Below are 16,201 nucleotides of genomic sequence, written 5' to 3' on the forward strand. Positions count from 1 at the left end.
TAACAGCTGCTCAGATTAGAGACCAGGTCAATGCCACACAGAGTTCTAGCAGCAGACACATCTCTCCAACAACTGTTAAGAGGAGACTTTGTGCAGCAGGCCTTCATGGTAAAATAGATGCTAGGAAACCACTGCTAAGGACAAGCAACAAGCAGAAGAGACTTGTTTGGGCTAAAGAACACAAGGAATGGACATTAGACCAGTGGAAATCTGTGCTTTGGTCTGATGAGTCCAAATTTGAGATCTTTGGTTCCAACCACCGTGTCTTTGTGTGATGCAGAAAAGGTGAACGGATGGACTCTACATGCCTGGTTCCCACCGTGACGCATGGAGGAGGAGGTGTGATGGTGTGGGGGGGCTTTGCTGGTGACACTGTTGGGGATTTATTCAAAATTGAAGGCATACTGAACCAGCATGGCTACCACAGCATCTTGCAGCGGCATGCTATTCCATCTGGTTTGCGTTTAGTTGGACCATATTTTATTTTTCAACAGGACAATGACCCCAAACTCACCTCCAGGCTGTGTAAGGGCTATTTGACCAAGAAGGAGAGTGATGGGGGGCTACGCAAGATGACCTGGCCTCCACAGTCACCAGACCTGAACACAATCGAGATGGTTTGGGGTGAGCTGGACCGCAGAGTGAAGGCAAAAGGGCCAACAAGTGCTAAGAATCTCTGGGAACTCCTTCAAGATTGTTGGAAGACCATTTTCGGTGACTACCTCTATAAGATCATCAAGAGAATGCCAAGAGTATGCAAAGCAGTCATCAAAGCAAAAGGTGGCCACTGTGAAGAACCTAGAATATAAGACATATGTTCAGTTGTTTCACACTTTTTTGTTAAGTATATAATTCCACATGTGGTAATTCATAGTTTTGATGCCTTCAGTGTGAATGTACAATTTTCATAGTCATGAAAATACAGAAAAATCTTTAAATGAGAAGGTGTGTCCAAACTTTTGGTCTGTACTGTATATTCAACCATTTTTCTATGAAGCCCCTAAAAATCTCTGGTGCAAGCAATTACCTTCATAAGTCACATGCTTAGTGAAAGTCCACCTGTGTGCAATCTAAGTGTCACACGGTCTGTCAGTATATACACACCTTTGCTGAAAGGCCACAGAGGCTGTCCATTTTATACCAACTCCAACTCCGACTGCACCAAAATGGACACCGACTCCGCGACTCCGAATCCACAGCCCTGGCTGCAACACCATTGATCCCCCGGAGCATCATCAAATTCATTATCATCAAATGGAAAGAACATGGTACCACAACAAACCAGCCAAGAGAGGGCTGCCCACCAAAACTTTCAGCCCGGGCAAGGAGGGCATTAATCAGAGAGGCAGCACAGAAAAAAGAAAACCCTGAAGGAGCTGCAGAGTTCCCAAGCAGAGACTTGAGTATCTGTCCATATGACCACAATAAGCCGTACACTCCATAGAGGTGGCCTTTATGGAAGAGTGGGCAGAAAAAAGCCTTTACTTGCACACAAAATTGTGACAAGAGATTACCGGAGGCGCTCTCGTGGATAATGATAGAGAATCCACTGTAAGTTTAGTGGAAACGTTCCAATAGGCTCGCAGGTGACTGCTCAAAAGCGCATAGATTCAAGATATAAAAATGTAATTTGAATTAAAAACCACTCAAGGGATGAGTGGTTGACATATAACAGCATATAAAGGCACAATGCGTTTCTGCTCTCAAGGAGCCTTCATCAGGTTTCCACTAAACTTACAGTGGAGTTTCTATCATTATCCATGGGGGCGCCTCCGGTAATCTCTTGTCACTAACCCACGTGGAGGCAACCTGTCGAATGAGCCGCTGCAGCGAGCAGGGCCCTTCAGTGAGCGGAGCTCACTGAGTGACAAGTCACCGCTCTTGAGCTCAGAGCAGGTCCGGGGCCCACTCGCTGCAGCGGCTCATTCTCCCCTGCTCCTCAGCGTCAGCGATCAGAGATCAGAGGATTACAGCGAGGGGCACCTAAGACAGGTGAGTATAAGGATTTTATTATTTTACTCTTATTTTTACACATGGACACTGAGGGAGCAGGCGCCACTACTCTCAACATTGTCCCTGCTGGTGCTGATCGGAGTGCCGGCAAGGGACAATGATGAAAGCAGTGTTTAACACCCGGCGCTTGAGAAAAGCGCTAACTGTATCCGATTCCAAGGTGCCGGTAAATGTCTCACTGATGACAGCTTGGGACATTTTGCGGACCGTGCAGCGGGGAAAAAACGGACATGTCAGCGTGTGGCGCACAAGGGCCGACATGTGCGCAGACCCATAGATTTGAATGGGTCTGCGTGTGTCAGTGTCTTCAGTACATGTGGAAACTGTCACCACTTGTAGGGACACACTGACATGTGAAAGAGACCTCATTCAGCTCTGGCTGTGTTGAACTTGGCTGACATGCGCACTAACACCACAACCCTATTGCCGGCTAATCAGACGTTGTCACACATTCAGAAGTGCATCCGCATCTCCTCCCACACACGTGGCTGATCACATGATTCTGACATCATCTCTCCGCGCTGGTGGTGGACATGTGAGGTAAGCTAGTGTCGCTGTCCTGCAGGGTGAGTCACACGGGGATCAGTGACAGAACTGCATCAGTTAGCGCCGTGATGTGCGGCACATGGCTCCTGGGGTGCGGTGCACACGGTGTGTATGTGCCCAGAGAGGATGCGCCTGGGGTTACTGGGCAGCCTCTGTTCTACTGTACGCGGCACTGGCACCGCTCTAGTCACACGACTCCGCACGGCTTCTGCATCTCGGAAACATTTTTTTTCATTACCATATTCCAATGGCGCCCCCTGTGCTATGCCGGGGAAGAGGGGGGGGGGGGGGGCGCTCTGTGCTATGCCGGGGAAGGGGGGGGGGGGGGGGGCGCTCTGTGCTATGCCGGGGAAGGGGGGGGGGGGGGGCGCTCTGTGCTATGCCGGGAAAGAGGGAAGGGGGGGTGCTCTGTGCTATGCCGGGGAAGGGGGGGGGGGGGGCGCTCTGTGCTATGCCGGGAAAGAGGGAAGGGGGGGTGCTCTGTGCTATGCCCGGGGAAGAGGGGGGGGGGCGCTCTGTGCTATGCCCGGGGAAGAGGGGGGGGGGGCGCTCTGTGCTATGCCTGAGGGGGGGGGGGCGCTCTGTGCTATGCCTGAGGGGGGGGGGCGCTCTGTGCTATGCCTGAGGGGGGGGGGGCGCTCTGTGCTATGCCTGTGGGGGGGGGGGGGCGCTCTGTGCTATGCCTGTGGGGGGGGGGGGGCGCTCTGTGCTATGTCTGAGGGGAAGGGGGGGGGGGGGGCGCTCTGTGCTATGTCTGAGGGGAAGAGGGGGGGGGCGCTCTGTGCTATGCCTGAGGGGAAGAGGGGGGGGGGGGGGCGCTCTATGCTATGCCAGAGGGGGGGGGGGGCGCTCTGTGCTATGCCTGAGGGGAAGGGGGGGGGGCGCTCTGTGCTATGCCGGGCCGGGGAAGAGGGGGGGGGGGCGCTCTGTGCTATGCCTGGGAAAGAGATGGGGGGGGGGGGGGGGCGCTCTGTGCTATGCCCGGGGAAGAGGGGGGGGGGGGGCGCTCTGTGCTATGCCCGGGGAAGAGGGGGGGGGGGGGGCGCTCTGTGCTATGCCCGGGGAAGAGGGGGGGGGGGGGGCGCTCTGTGCTATGCCCGGGGAAGAGGGGGGGGGGGGGGCGCTCTGTGCTATGCCCGGGGAAGAGGGGGGGGGGGGGCGCTCTGTGCTATGCCCGGGGAAGAGGGGGGGGGGGCGCTCTGTGCTATGCCCGGGGAAGAGGGGGGGGGGGCGCTCTGTGCTATGCCCGGGGAAGAGGGGGGGGGGGGCGCTCTGTGCTATGCCCGGGGAAGAGGGGGGGGGGGGGCGCTCTGTGCTATGCCCGGGGAAGAGGGGGGGGGGGGGGCGCTCTGTGCTATGCCCGGGGAAGAGGGGGGGGGGGCGCTCTGTGCTATGCCCGGGGAAGAGGGGGGGGGGCGCTCTGTGCTATGCCGGGGAAGAGGGGGGGGGGGGGCGCTCTGTGCTATACCGGGGAAGAGGGGGGGGGGGCGCTCTGTGCTATGCCTGAGGGGGGGGGGCGCTCTGTGCTATGCCTGAGGGGGGGGGGCGCTCTGTGCTATGCCTGAGGGGAAGAGGGGGGGGGCGCTCTGTGCTATGCCTGAGGGGAAGAGGGGGGGGGCGCTCTGTGCTATGCCTGAGGGGAAGAGGAGGGGGGCGCTCTGTGCTATGCCTGAGGGGAAGAGGGGGGGGGCGCTCTGTGCTATGCCTGAGGGGAAGAGGGGGGGGGCGCTCTATGCTATGCCAGAGGGGGGGGGGGCGCTCTGTGCTATGCCTGAGGGGAAGGGGGGGCGCTCTGTGCTATGCCGGGCCGGGGAAGAGGGGGGGGGGCGCTCTGTGCTATGCCTGGGAAAGAGATGGGGGGGGGGGGCGCTCTGTGCTATGCCTGGGAAAGAGATGGGGGGGGGGGGGCGCTCTGTGCTATGCCCGGGGAAGAGGGGGGGGGGGTGCTCTGTGCTATGCCTGAGGGGAAGAGGGGGGGGCGTTCTGTGCTATGCCGGGCCGGGGAAGAGGGGGGGGGGGCGCTCTGTGCTATGCCGGGCCGGGGAAGAGGGGGGGGGCGCTCTGTGCTATGCCGGGGAAGAGATGGGGGGCGCTCTGTGCTATGCCAGGGAAGAGATGGGGGGCGCTCTGTGCTATGCCGGGGAAGAGATGGGGGGCGCTCTGTGCTATGCCGGGGAAGAGATGGGGGGCGCTCTGTGCTATGCCGGGGAAGAGATGGGGGGCGCTCTGTGCTATACCTGAGGGGAAGAGGGGGGGCGCTCTGTGCTATACCTGAGGGGAAGAGGGGGGGGTGGTGCTCTGTGCTATGCCTGAGGGGAAGAGGGGGGGGGTGGTGCTCTGTGCTATGCCTGAGGGGAAGAGGGGGGGGGGGTGCTCTGTGCTATGCCTGAGGGGAAGAGGGGGGGGGGGCGCTCTGTGCTATGCCTGAGGGGGGGGGGGCGCTCTGTGCTATGCCTGAGGGGAAGGGGGGGGGGCGCTCTGTGCTATGCCTGAGGGGAAGGGGGGGGGGGCGCTCTGTGCTATGCCGGGCCGGGGAAGAGGGGGGGGGGCGCTCTGTGCTATGCCCGGGAAAGAGATGGGGGGGGGGGGCGCTCTGTGCTATGCCCGGGGAAGAGGGGGGGGGCGCTCTGTGCTATGCCTGAGGGGAAGAGGGGGGGGCGCTCTGTGCTATGCCGGGCCGGGGAAGAGGGGGGGGGCGCTCTGTGCTATGCCGGGGAAGAGGGGGGGGGGGCGCTCTGTGCTATGCCCGGGGAAGAGGGGGGGGGGGGCGCTCTGTGCTATGCCCGGGGAAGAGGGGGGGGGGGGCGCTCTGTGCTATGCCGGGGAAGAGGGGGGGGGGGCGCTCTGTGCTATGCCGGGGAAGAGGGGGGGGGGGCGCTCTGTGCTATGCCGGGGAAGAGGGGGGGGGGCGCTCTGTGCTATGCCTGAGGGGGGGGGGCGCTCTGTGCTATGCCTGAGGGGGGGGGGGGGCGCTCTGTGCTATGCCTGAGGGGAAGAGGGGGGGGGCGCTCTGTGCTATGCCTGAGGGGAAGAGGGGGGGGGCGCTCTGTGCTATGCCTGAGGGGAAGAGGGGGGGGGCGCTCTGTGCTATGCCTGAGGGGAAGAGGGGGGGGGGGCGCTCTATGCTATGCCAGAGGGGGGGGGGGCGCTCTGTGCTATGCCTGAGGGGAAGGGGGGGGGCGCTCTGTGCTATGCCGGGCCGGGGAAGAGGGGGGGGGGGGCGCTCTGTGCTATGCCTGGGAAAGAGATGGGGGGGGGGGCGCTCTGTGCTATGCCCGGGGAAGAGGGGGGGGGGGTGCTCTGTGCTATGCCTGAGGGGAAGAGGGGGGGGCGCTCTGTGCTATGCCGGGCCGGGGAAGAGGGGGGGGGGCGCTCTGTGCTATGCCGGGCCGGGGAAGAGGGGGGGGGGCGCTCTGTGCTATGCCGGGGAAGAGGGGGGGGGCGCTCTGTGCTATGCCGGGGAAGAGATGGGGGGCGCTCTGTGCTATGCCGGGGAAGAGATGGGGGGCGCTCTGTGCTATGCCGGGGAAGAGATGGGGGGCGCTCTGTGCTATGCCGGGGAAGAGATGGGGGGCGCTCTGTGCTATACCTGAGGGGAAGAGGGGGGGGTGCTCTGTGCTATGCCTGAGGGGAAGAAGGGGGGGGGGTGCTCTGTGCTATGCCTGAGGGGAAGAGGGGGGGGGGGTGCTCTGTGCTATGCCTGAGGGGGGGGGGCGCTCTGTGCTATGCCTGAGGGGGGGGGGCGCTCTGTGCTATGCCAGAGGGGGGGGGGGGCGCTCTGTGCTATGCCTGAGGGGAAGGGGGGGGGGGCGCTCTGTGCTATGCCGGGCCGGGGAAGAGGGGGGGGGCGCTCTGTGCTATGCCCGGGAAAGAGATGGTGGGGGGGCGCTCTGTGCTATGCCCGGGGAAGAGGGGGGGGGGCGCTCTGTGCTATGCCTGAGGGGAAGAGGGGGGGGCGCTCTGTGCTATGCCGGGCCGGGGAAGAGGGGGGAGGTGCTCTGTGCTATGCCGGGGAAGAGATAGGGGGCGCTCTGTGCTATGCCGGGGAAGAGATGGGGGGCGCTCTGTGCTATACCTGAGGGGAAGAGGGGGGGTGCTCTGTGCTATGCCTGAGGGGAAGAGGGGGGGTGGGTGCTCTGTGCTATGCCTGAGGGGAAGAGGGGGGGGGTGCTCTGTGCTATGCCTGAGGGGAAGAGGGGGGGGGTGCTCTGTGCTATGCCTGAGGGGAAGGGGGGGGGGGGGCGCTCTGTGCTATGCCGGGCCGGGGAAGAGGGGGGGGGGGCGCTCTGTGCTATGCCCGGGAAAGAGATGGTGGGGGGGCGCTCTGTGCTATGCCCGGGGAAGAGGGGGGGGGGCGCTCTGTGCTATGCCTGAGGGGAAGAGGGGGGGGCGCTCTGTGCTATGCCGGGCCGGGGAAGAGGGGGGAGGTGCTCTGTGCTATGCCGGGGAAGAGATAGGGGGCGCTCTGTGCTATGCCGGGGAAGAGATGGGGGGCGCTCTGTGCTATACCTGAGGGGAAGAGGGGGGGTGCTCTGTGCTATGCCTGAGGGGAAGAGGGGGGGTGGGTGCTCTGTGCTATGCCTGAGGGGAAGAGGGGGGGGGTGCTCTGTGCTATGCCTGAGGGGAAGAGGGGGGGGGTGCTCTGTGCTATGCCTGAGGGGAAGGGGGGGGGGGGGCGCTCTGTGCTATGCCTGAGGGGAAGAGGGGGGGGAGGCGCTCTGTGCTATGCCTGAGGGGAAGAAGGGGGGGGGGGGCGCTCTGTGCTATGCCTGAGGGGAAGAGGGGGGGGGGCGCTCTGTGCTATGCCTGAGGGGAAGAGGGGGGGGGGGGCGCTCTGCGCTCTGCCTGAGGGGAAGAGGGGGGGGGGGGTGCTCTGCGCTATGCCTGAGGGGAAGAGGGGGGGGGGAGGGCGCTCTGCGCTATGCCTGAGGGGAAGAGGGGGGGGGGGGCGCTCTGTGCTTTGCCGGGCCGGGGAAGAGGGGGGGGGGCGCTCTGTGCTATGCCCGGGGAAGAGATGGGGGGGGGGGGCGCTCTGTGCTATGCCCGGGGAAGAGGGGGGGGGCGCTCTGTGCTATGCCTGAGGGGAAGAGGGGGGGGGGGCGCTCTGTGCTATGCCTGAGGGGAAGAGGGGGGGGGGGCGCTCTGTGCTATGCCTGAGGGGAAGAGGGGGGGGGGCGCTCTGTGCTATACCTGAGGGGAAGAGGGGGGGTGCTCTGTGCTATGCCGGGCCGGGGAAGAGGGGGGGGGGCGCTCTGTGCTATGCCGGGGAAGAGATGGGGGGCGCTCTGTGCTATGCCGGGGAAGAGATGGGGGGCGCTCTGTGCTATGCCGGGGAAGAGATGGGGGGCGCTCTGTACTATACCTGAGGGGAAGAGGGGGGGGCGCTCTGTGCTATGCCGGGCCGGGGAAGGGGGGGGGGGCGCTCTGTGCTATGCCGGGGAAGAGATGGGGGGCGCTCTGTGCTATGCCTGAGGGGAAGAGGGGGTGGCGCTCTGTGCTATGCCGGGCCGGGGAAGAGGGGGGGGGGGGCGCTCTGTGCTATGCCCGGGGGAGAGGGGGGGGGGTGCTCTGTGCTATGCCCTTGGGAATAGGGGGGGGCGCTCTGTGCTATGCCCGAGGGGGGGGCGCTCTGTGCTATGCCCGGGGAAGAGGAGGGGGGTGGCGCTCTGTGCTATGCCCGGGGAAGAGGGGGGGGGGGGGTGCTCTGTGCTATGCCCGGGGAAGAGGAGGGGGGTGGCGCTCTGTGCTATGCCCGGGGAAGAGGAGGGGGGTGCTCTGTGCTATGCCCGGCGTGAAGAGGAGGGGGTGCTCTGTGCTATGCCCGGGGGAAGAGGGGGAGTGCTCTGTGCTATGCCTGAGGGGAAGAGGGGGGGGGGTTCTCTGTGCTATGCCTGAGGGGAAGAGGGGGGGGGGTTCTCTGTGCTATGCCTGAGGGGAAGAGGGGGGGGGGGGGTGCTCTGTGCTATGCCCGGCGGAAGAGGGGGGTGGTGCTCTGTGCTATGCCCGGCGGAAGAGGGGGGTGGTGCTCTGTGCTATGCCCGGGGGAAGAGGGGGGGGGGGTGCTCTGTGCTATGCCTGAGGGGAAGAGGGGGGGGGGTGCTCTGTGCTATGCCTGAGGGGAAGAGGGGGGGGGGTGCTCTGTGCTATGCCTGAGGGGAAGAGGGGGGGGGGGTGCTCTGTGCTATGCCTGAGGGGAAGAGGGGGGGGGGGTGCTCTGTGCTATGCCTGAGGGGAAGAGGGGGGGGGGGTGCTCTGTGCTATGCCTGAGGGGAAGAGGGGGGGGGGGTGCTCTGTGCTATGCCTGAGGGGAAGAGGGGGGGGGTGCTCTGTGCTATGCCTGAGGGGAAGAGGGGGGGGGTGCTCTGTGCTATGCCCGGGGGAAGAGGGGGGGGGAGCTCTGTGCTATGCCCGGGTGAAGATGGGGGGGGGGGAGCTCTGTGCTATGCCCGGGGGAGACGGGGGGGGGGGGAGCTCTGTGCTATGCCCGGGGGAGAGGGGGGGGGTGTGCTCTGTGCTATGCCCTTGGGAATAGGGGGGGGGGCGCTCTGTGATATTGCCCTTGGGAATAGGGGGGGGGCGCTCTGTGCTATGCCCGAGGGGGGGGCGCTCTGTGCTATGCCCGGGGAAGAGGAGAGGGGTGGCGCTCTGTGCTATGCCCGGGGAGAGGGGCACTCTGTGCTATGCCTGGGGGAAGGGGGGGGGGGGGGGCGCTCTGCGCTATGCCCGGGGGAAAAGGGGGGGGAGCGCTCTGCACTATGCCCGGGGGAAGAGGGGGGGGGGGCGGGCGCTGTGTGCAATCTCGGGGGGGGGGGGGGAGAGAGGGGGGCGGGCGCTCTGTGCTATGCCCGGGGGAAGAGGCGGGGGCGCTCTGTGCTATGTCGGGGGAAAGGTGGCGGTGCGCTCTGTGCTATGCCCGGGGGAAGAGGGGGGGGCGCTCTGTGCTATGTCGGGGGAAAGGTGGCGGGGCGCTCTGTTCTGTGCCCGGGGGAGAGGGGGGGGCTCTCTGTGCTATGCTGGGGGAGAGGGGGGGCGCTCTGTGCTATGCCCGGGGGAAGCGCTCTGTGCTATGCTGGGGGAGAAGGGGGGTGCTCTGTGCTATGCCCGGGGGAAGGGGGGGGTCGTTCTGTCGGTGGAGAGGGGGTGGCGCTCTGAGCTATGTCGGAGAAGAGGGGGGGGCGCTCTGTGCTATGCCCGGGGCAAGAGGGGGTGGCGCTCTGTGCTATACCCGGGGGAAGAGGAGGGGGTGCTCTGTTCTATGCCCGGAGGAAGAGGGGGGGTGCTCTATGCTATGCCCGGGGGAAAAGGGGGGGGTCCTCTGTGCTCTGCCGGGGGAGGGGGGAGGGACGCTATGTGCTATGCAGGGAAAGAGAAGGGGTGCTTGTGTTATGCCGGGGCAGAGGGGGGGGGGGTGCTCTGTGCTATGCCAGGGGAGAGGTAGGGGGCTCTGTGTTATGCCGGGGAAGAGAGGGGGCTCTGTGTTATGCCGGGGAAGAGAGGGGGCTCTGTGTTATGCCGGGGAAGAAGAGGGGGTGCTCTGTGCTATGTCGGGGAAGAAGAGGGGGTGCTCTGTGCTATGCCGTGGGAGAGGGAGGAGGGCGCCCTGTGCTATGCCAGGAGAGATAGAGGGGGGCGCTCTGTGCTATGCCTGAGGGGAAGAGGGGGGCACGCTCTGTGTTTCATACTTGACTGCACTGTATCCTTTTCTAGTGGCGGCGTTACACATACCTACTAACTTTGGGGACAGGTTCCGACTGTATAACTCAGACAAGTGCTATTCGTCGTTTTGATGGACAACACTTGTCCTCATGTTAGTATGTGGGGCTGTGCATATGACCAGGTTGGTCCAAGGAAATAAATTGTAGCATGTATGATTTGTCTCATAATCGAATGGCATTCCCCCATTCACTCTGATGGCACTCACCCATAATTCTAAAAATTCTCCACATCTAAGAAATTTGGAACCTACTCTGATTAGAGTCGACCAATTTAGCCAGATGTGTTAAAACAGCTGTCTGCACCTGCCCTGAAACTAAGGAAGGATGGGGGATACACACATTATGCTTAGGACACCACGGAAAGTTTTATTTTATGCTAAGCCACTTTCCTAACCTCACTCAGTTTTTAATATTTGGAGTATATATAAAAAACAGGGGTGTGGAGTCGGTAACCCAAACCGCCGACTCCCAACATTTCCTTGACTTCCTTTTCCACAGCACAGTCTCACTACATAAAGTGCATCACAGATTCATCCCAACTAAAAGCCGAGATCCTTAGATCAGGAACAGAACAGACATTTATAGGACATTTCATAACTTTCCCAAATTCTTATGAAAACATTTACTGCACATTCTGCATTGTATTACTGTACCCAATTTATTATGTATTTTAGGAGTCGGTCCATTTTATACCAACTCCCCTGGAATGGACACCAACTCTCACTCCACATCCCTGATAAAATTATTGGTGCTCTTCCCAAAGTAACTCTAGGCTATAGCTGCTGGTAGAAAATGAGTTGTGTGTGTCAACCTGCTGATAATTAATAAGGATAGATACAGAAAAACAACCGCGGTAGAAATAATACTGCCAAAAGAGCCACCTGAAAAGTGGGCAAGCAGATGTATACTAAACCAGCTGAGAGCACATATACGCACTGCCGACTGTGCTCTAGATTGGAGGCTGGTAACACCTGGAGGTAAATGAAAGTGCCTGGATGTGAAACACAATTGTGGCCAAATAGGTAATAAAAATGGTGCACACCAAATAAAATGGTATATAAAAACAGCAATTGTATCAACTGATGTCACAACAATACCTGTAATAATGACAACATTGGTAATGTAACAGCATAAAAGACAGGATGAAAGTCAATGGTGTAAGGATCCGCTGTATATACCTTGATGAAGAAGGACCTTGTTCCTTTGAAATGTGTTTATTTGGCTGCCTCTGTTTTCTAGTTAAACAATTATTCTTTATTTAAAATCATGAAGAATATAAAGACAAATAAAAAGAGATATACTGCACAATGAAACAGCTGGTATACAGATGTCACATGCATAGAATAAATCCAGGCACTTTCATTTACCTCCTAGTGTTTCAGCCTCCAATCAAGAGCACAGTCGGCAGTGCTTGTGCACTTTTCAAGTGGCTTTTTGGCAGTATTATTTCTAGCGCGGTAGTTTCTGTGTATCTATCTTTAGTTTTTAACTTTTTATTCCCCAGAAAAAATATTTCTCCTAGTGAAGCCCATTATAGTGTCACCACACAGTACAATACCTTATTCACAGCCATAACCGTATGATGCCCTGACCTCCCAGGGTAGTGGGACAGCAAACCAGATTGGGACTTACGGTGTTACCCAACTCACGGGAATTGGCCAGTGCTGCCATAACATGCATCGCCACTAAGAAAAGTACGGAGCACCTGGCACGCTGAAGGAGTTCTGATAGACTATGGCAGTGCAGGGTTTGGACACACCTTCTCATTTAAAGATTTTTCTGTATTTTCATGATTTTGAAAATTGTACATTCACACTGAAGGCATCAAAACTATGAATTAACACATGTGGAATTATATACTTAACAAAAAAGTGTGAAACAACTGAAAATATGTCTTATATTCTAGGTTCTTCAAAGTATCCACCTTTTGCTTTGCACACTCTTGGCATTCTCTTGATGATCTTATAGAGGTAGTCACCGGAAATGGTCTTCCAACAATCTTGAAGGAGTTCCCAGAGATGCTTAGCACTTGTTGGCCCTTTTGCCTTCACTCTGCGGTCCAGCTCACCCCAGACCATCTCGATTGGGTTCAGGTCTGGTGACTGTGGAGGCCATGTCATCTGGCGTAGTACCCCATCACTCTCCCTCTTGGTCAAATAGCCCTTACACAGCCTGGAGGTGTGTTTGGGGTCATTGTCCTGTTGAAAAATAAATGATGGTCCAACTAAACGCAAACCAGATGGCATAGCATGCCGCTGCAAGATGCTGTGGTAGCCATGCTGGTTCAGTATGCCTTCAATTTTGAATAAATCCCCAACAGTGTCAACAGCAAAGCACCCCCACACCATCACACCTCCTCCTCCATGCTTCATGGTGGTAACCAGGCATGTAGAGTCCATCTGTTCACCTTTCCTGCGTCGCACAAAGGCACGGTGGTTGGAACCAAAGATCTCAAATTTGGACTCATCAGACCCAATCACAGATTTCCACTGGTCTAATGTCCATTCCTTGTGTTCTTTAGCCCAAACAAGTCTGTTCTGCTTGTCGCCTGTCCTTAGCAGTGGTTTCCTAGCAGCTATTTTGCCATGAAGGCCTGCTGCACAAAGTCTCTAAACAATTGTTGAAGAGATGTTTCTGCTGCTAGAACTCTGTGTGGCATTGACCTTGTCTCTAATCTGAGCTGCTGTTAACCTGCGATTTCTGAGGCTGGTGACTCGGATAAACTTATCCTCAGAAGCAGAGGTGACTCTCGGTCTTCCTTTCCTGGCGCGGTCCCCATGTGAGCCAGTTTCTTTGTAGTGCTTGATGGTTTTTGCAACTGCACTTGGGGACACTTTCAAATTTTTCCCAATTTTTCGGACTGACTGACCTTCATTTCTTAAAGTAATGATGGCCACACGTTTTTCTTTATTTAGCTGCTTTTTTCTTGCCATAATACAAATTCTAACAGTCTATTCAGTAGGACTATCAACTGTGTATCCACCTGACTTCTGCACAACACAACTGATGGTCCCAACCCCATTTATAAGGCAAGAAATCCCACTTATTAAACCTGACAGGGCACACCTGTGAAGTGAAAACCATTTCCGGTGACTACCTCTTGAAGCTCATCAAGAGAATGCCAAGAATGTGCAAAGCAGTCATCAAAGCAAAAGGTGGCTACTTTGAAGAACCTAGAATTTAAGACATATTTTCAGTTGTTTCACACTTTTTTGTTAAGTATATAATTCCACATGTGTTAATTCATACTTTTGATGCCTTCAGTGTGAATGTACAATTTTCAAAGTCATGAAAATACTGAAATTTCTTTAAATGAGAAGATGTGTCCAAACTTTTGGTCTGCACTGTACATATCCATAGAAGCCTCACACAAATGTGAGCAGAAATTTATTACTAAATTGTGTATGAATGAAATGTCTCTCTTTATTACTTCTACACATTTTTTGTTCTAATTTATTTCTTTAATTTTTACAGGATAATCTTTTTCAACTGAGCTGTAACCTCAAGATGATTTGTATTCTGCCAGGCCTGTACATTGGCAGCGTCAGTGATGCCACAGATGTACCGTCCTTGCAGGGTGCTGGCATTTCTCACATACTGACCGTAGACAGAATAGAGCAAAATGACCAACAAGACTCGTTTCAGAAGAAGTTTATCCATCTTTTGGATGATTCCAGTGCCGATCTTCTAAGCCATTTATCGGAGTGTTTAGAGTTTTTAAAAGATGCTCTTAAAAAGCCAGGATCATGTGCGCTGGTGCATTGGTAAGTGGCAGAAGTGTGCAAATACTCTTCAGTAATTGCTATTAGCTAGTGATGAGCGAGCGTGCTCAGATATCGTGTTATCCAAGTATCTCAGACGTGCTCGAGTAACATGTTCGAGTCCCCGTGTCTGCATGATTTGCGGCTGTTAGACAGCTGCACCACATGCGAGGATTGCCTGTTTGTTAGGCAAACCCAGCCGCGGGAACTCGAGTACACCCGAGCATTCTCGGATAACATGTTATCAGATCACACTCGCTCATCACTTCACCACCCTTTAACCCCTTCACCACCTATGACGTACAGGTACATCATAGGTCGTGCATCCCCCTTTTATTCGGGCTCTGGCACTGTGCCTGCATCTTTTCAGGTACATGACAGCTGATTTGATCAGGCACAGGTGGAATCGCGATCCACCCGCGGCTGTTAACATGTTAAATGCCGCTGTTAATCTATGACAGCGGCATTTAACATGGGCGCACCCGACGCACGTCACTAACCCCGTCCATCGGCACCCTGCATTCATATGACCGCGGGCGCCAATGTGTTGCATGGTAGGAGACGTCCGTGCTTGTCATGGCAGATTTGCTATGAACGCCGCCCGTGGCCGGCTTTCATAGCAGGTGATCATTTCTGCTACACAGCGGGGCTGAAGCCCTGCTATGTGTGGCACAAGCAGTCAGAAGATCACAGCTTCAATGCTCCAAAAAAAAAAATATAAAAGTTCAAATCACATTTCTAATATCGCTGAATTCAAAAACACCCGATCTATCAAAATATAAAAATAATTAATCCGATCGGTAAACAGCATAACTTAACCCCTTACTGGCCTGGGATTTATTAGTATGCCCCAGGCCATCACCCTCGGTTCAGTGAGGGCTCCGGCGCTGAGCCCGTGCTGAACTGGGAATGTCAGCTGATTCTTACAGCTGACATGTGCCCGCAACAGCCGCAGGTGTAATCGCGATCTACCCGCTGCTGTTAACCAGTTAAATGCCGCTGTCAATCTCTGACAGCGGCATTTAACATCGCTGCGCTGGAGGCGCGGCATTAGCCCTGCCCATCGGTGACCCCGTCACGTGATCACGGGTCACTGATGCGTGGGCATGACAACCCGGCGTCTGCAGCAGACCCCTGTGGTTGTCATGTCTCGCTAGCTATGAGCGCCACCTAGTGGTCGGTGCTCATAGCACATGAGCATTTCTCGAGCATACAGGCGATCTGCTCGTTGCCTGTATGCAGTAGAAGCAATCAGACAATTGCTGCTTCTAGTCTCTTATGGAGACTATAGAAGCATGCAGAAAGTGTAAAAAAAAGTTTTTAAAAAAATAAAAAATGTATAAAAGTTTAAATCACCCCCCATTCAAAATAAAAAAAAAAAAAAAAAGCCACACATACACATATTTGTTATCGCCGCGTTCAGAATCGCCCTATCAATATAAAAAACATAATCCGATTGGTAAACGACGTAACGAAAAAAAAATTCTAAACGCCAGAATTACTTTTTTTTGGTCACCGCAACATTGCAATAAAATGCAATAATGTGCGATCAAAACATTGGATCTACCCCAAAATGGTATCAATAAAAACTTCAGCTCGGCGCAAAAAATAAGCCCTCACCCAGACCCAGGTCCCGAAAAATGGAGACGCTACAGGTCTTGGAAAATGGCGCTTTTTTTTTTTTTTTTTAAGTAAACTCTGGATTTTTTTTTTCACCACTTAAATAAAGAAGAACCTGTACATGTTTGGTGTCTATGAACTCCTAATGACCTGGAGAATAATAATGGCAGGTCAGTTTTAGCATTCAGTGAACGTGGTAAAAAACAACTGGTATTGCACTTTTTTTTGCAATTTCACCACACTTGGAAATTTTTCCTGTTTTCCCGTACATGATATGGTAAAACCAGTAATTTCGTTAAAAGTACAACTTGTCCCGCAAAAAATACGCCCTCACGTGACCATATTGACCAAAAAATAAAAACGCTATGGCTCTGGGAACAAGGGGAGCAAAAAATGAAAATGCAAAAACTGAAAATCCCAAGGTCCTTAAGGGGTTAAATAAAAAAGAACTTATACACGTTTGCTATCTGTGTACTAGTACTGACCTGGAGAATCATAAGGTTAACATGTCAGTGGTGTTTTCTGGAGTAGAAAACTTTCTTACAG

The 16,201-nt window shown here is 56.2% G+C and overlaps 1 protein-coding gene across 6 annotated transcripts in view; it reads left to right on the plus strand.

Annotated features, from left to right (window-relative positions):
• The window catches only part of DUSP12 (dual specificity phosphatase 12), a 159,426-nt gene that overhangs the window by 50,885 nt on the left and 92,340 nt on the right, over positions 1 to 16,201 (plus strand). The window contains exons 1-2 of one of the 6 annotated variants that reach the window (XM_073643015.1): positions 2,430 to 2,553; positions 13,749 to 14,038. In XM_073643015.1, coding sequence (XP_073499116.1) covers positions 13,782 to 14,038 — 257 coding nt within the window. In that variant the 5' untranslated portion in view covers positions 2,430 to 2,553; positions 13,749 to 13,781. Of the gene's footprint in view, positions 1 to 2,429; positions 2,665 to 13,748; positions 14,039 to 16,201 lie in introns of those variants that run through there. The other 5 variants (XM_073643017.1, XM_073643018.1, XM_073643016.1 and 2 more) reach the window with 5 other exon arrangements.

The sequence above is a fragment of the Phyllobates terribilis genome, unplaced genomic scaffold (genome assembly GCF_046119375.1).
Source record: "Phyllobates terribilis strain yellow unplaced genomic scaffold, ASM4611937v1 Scaffold_8__6_contigs__length_399053987, whole genome shotgun sequence".
NCBI classification, from domain to species: domain Eukaryota; kingdom Metazoa; phylum Chordata; class Amphibia; order Anura; family Dendrobatidae; genus Phyllobates; species Phyllobates terribilis.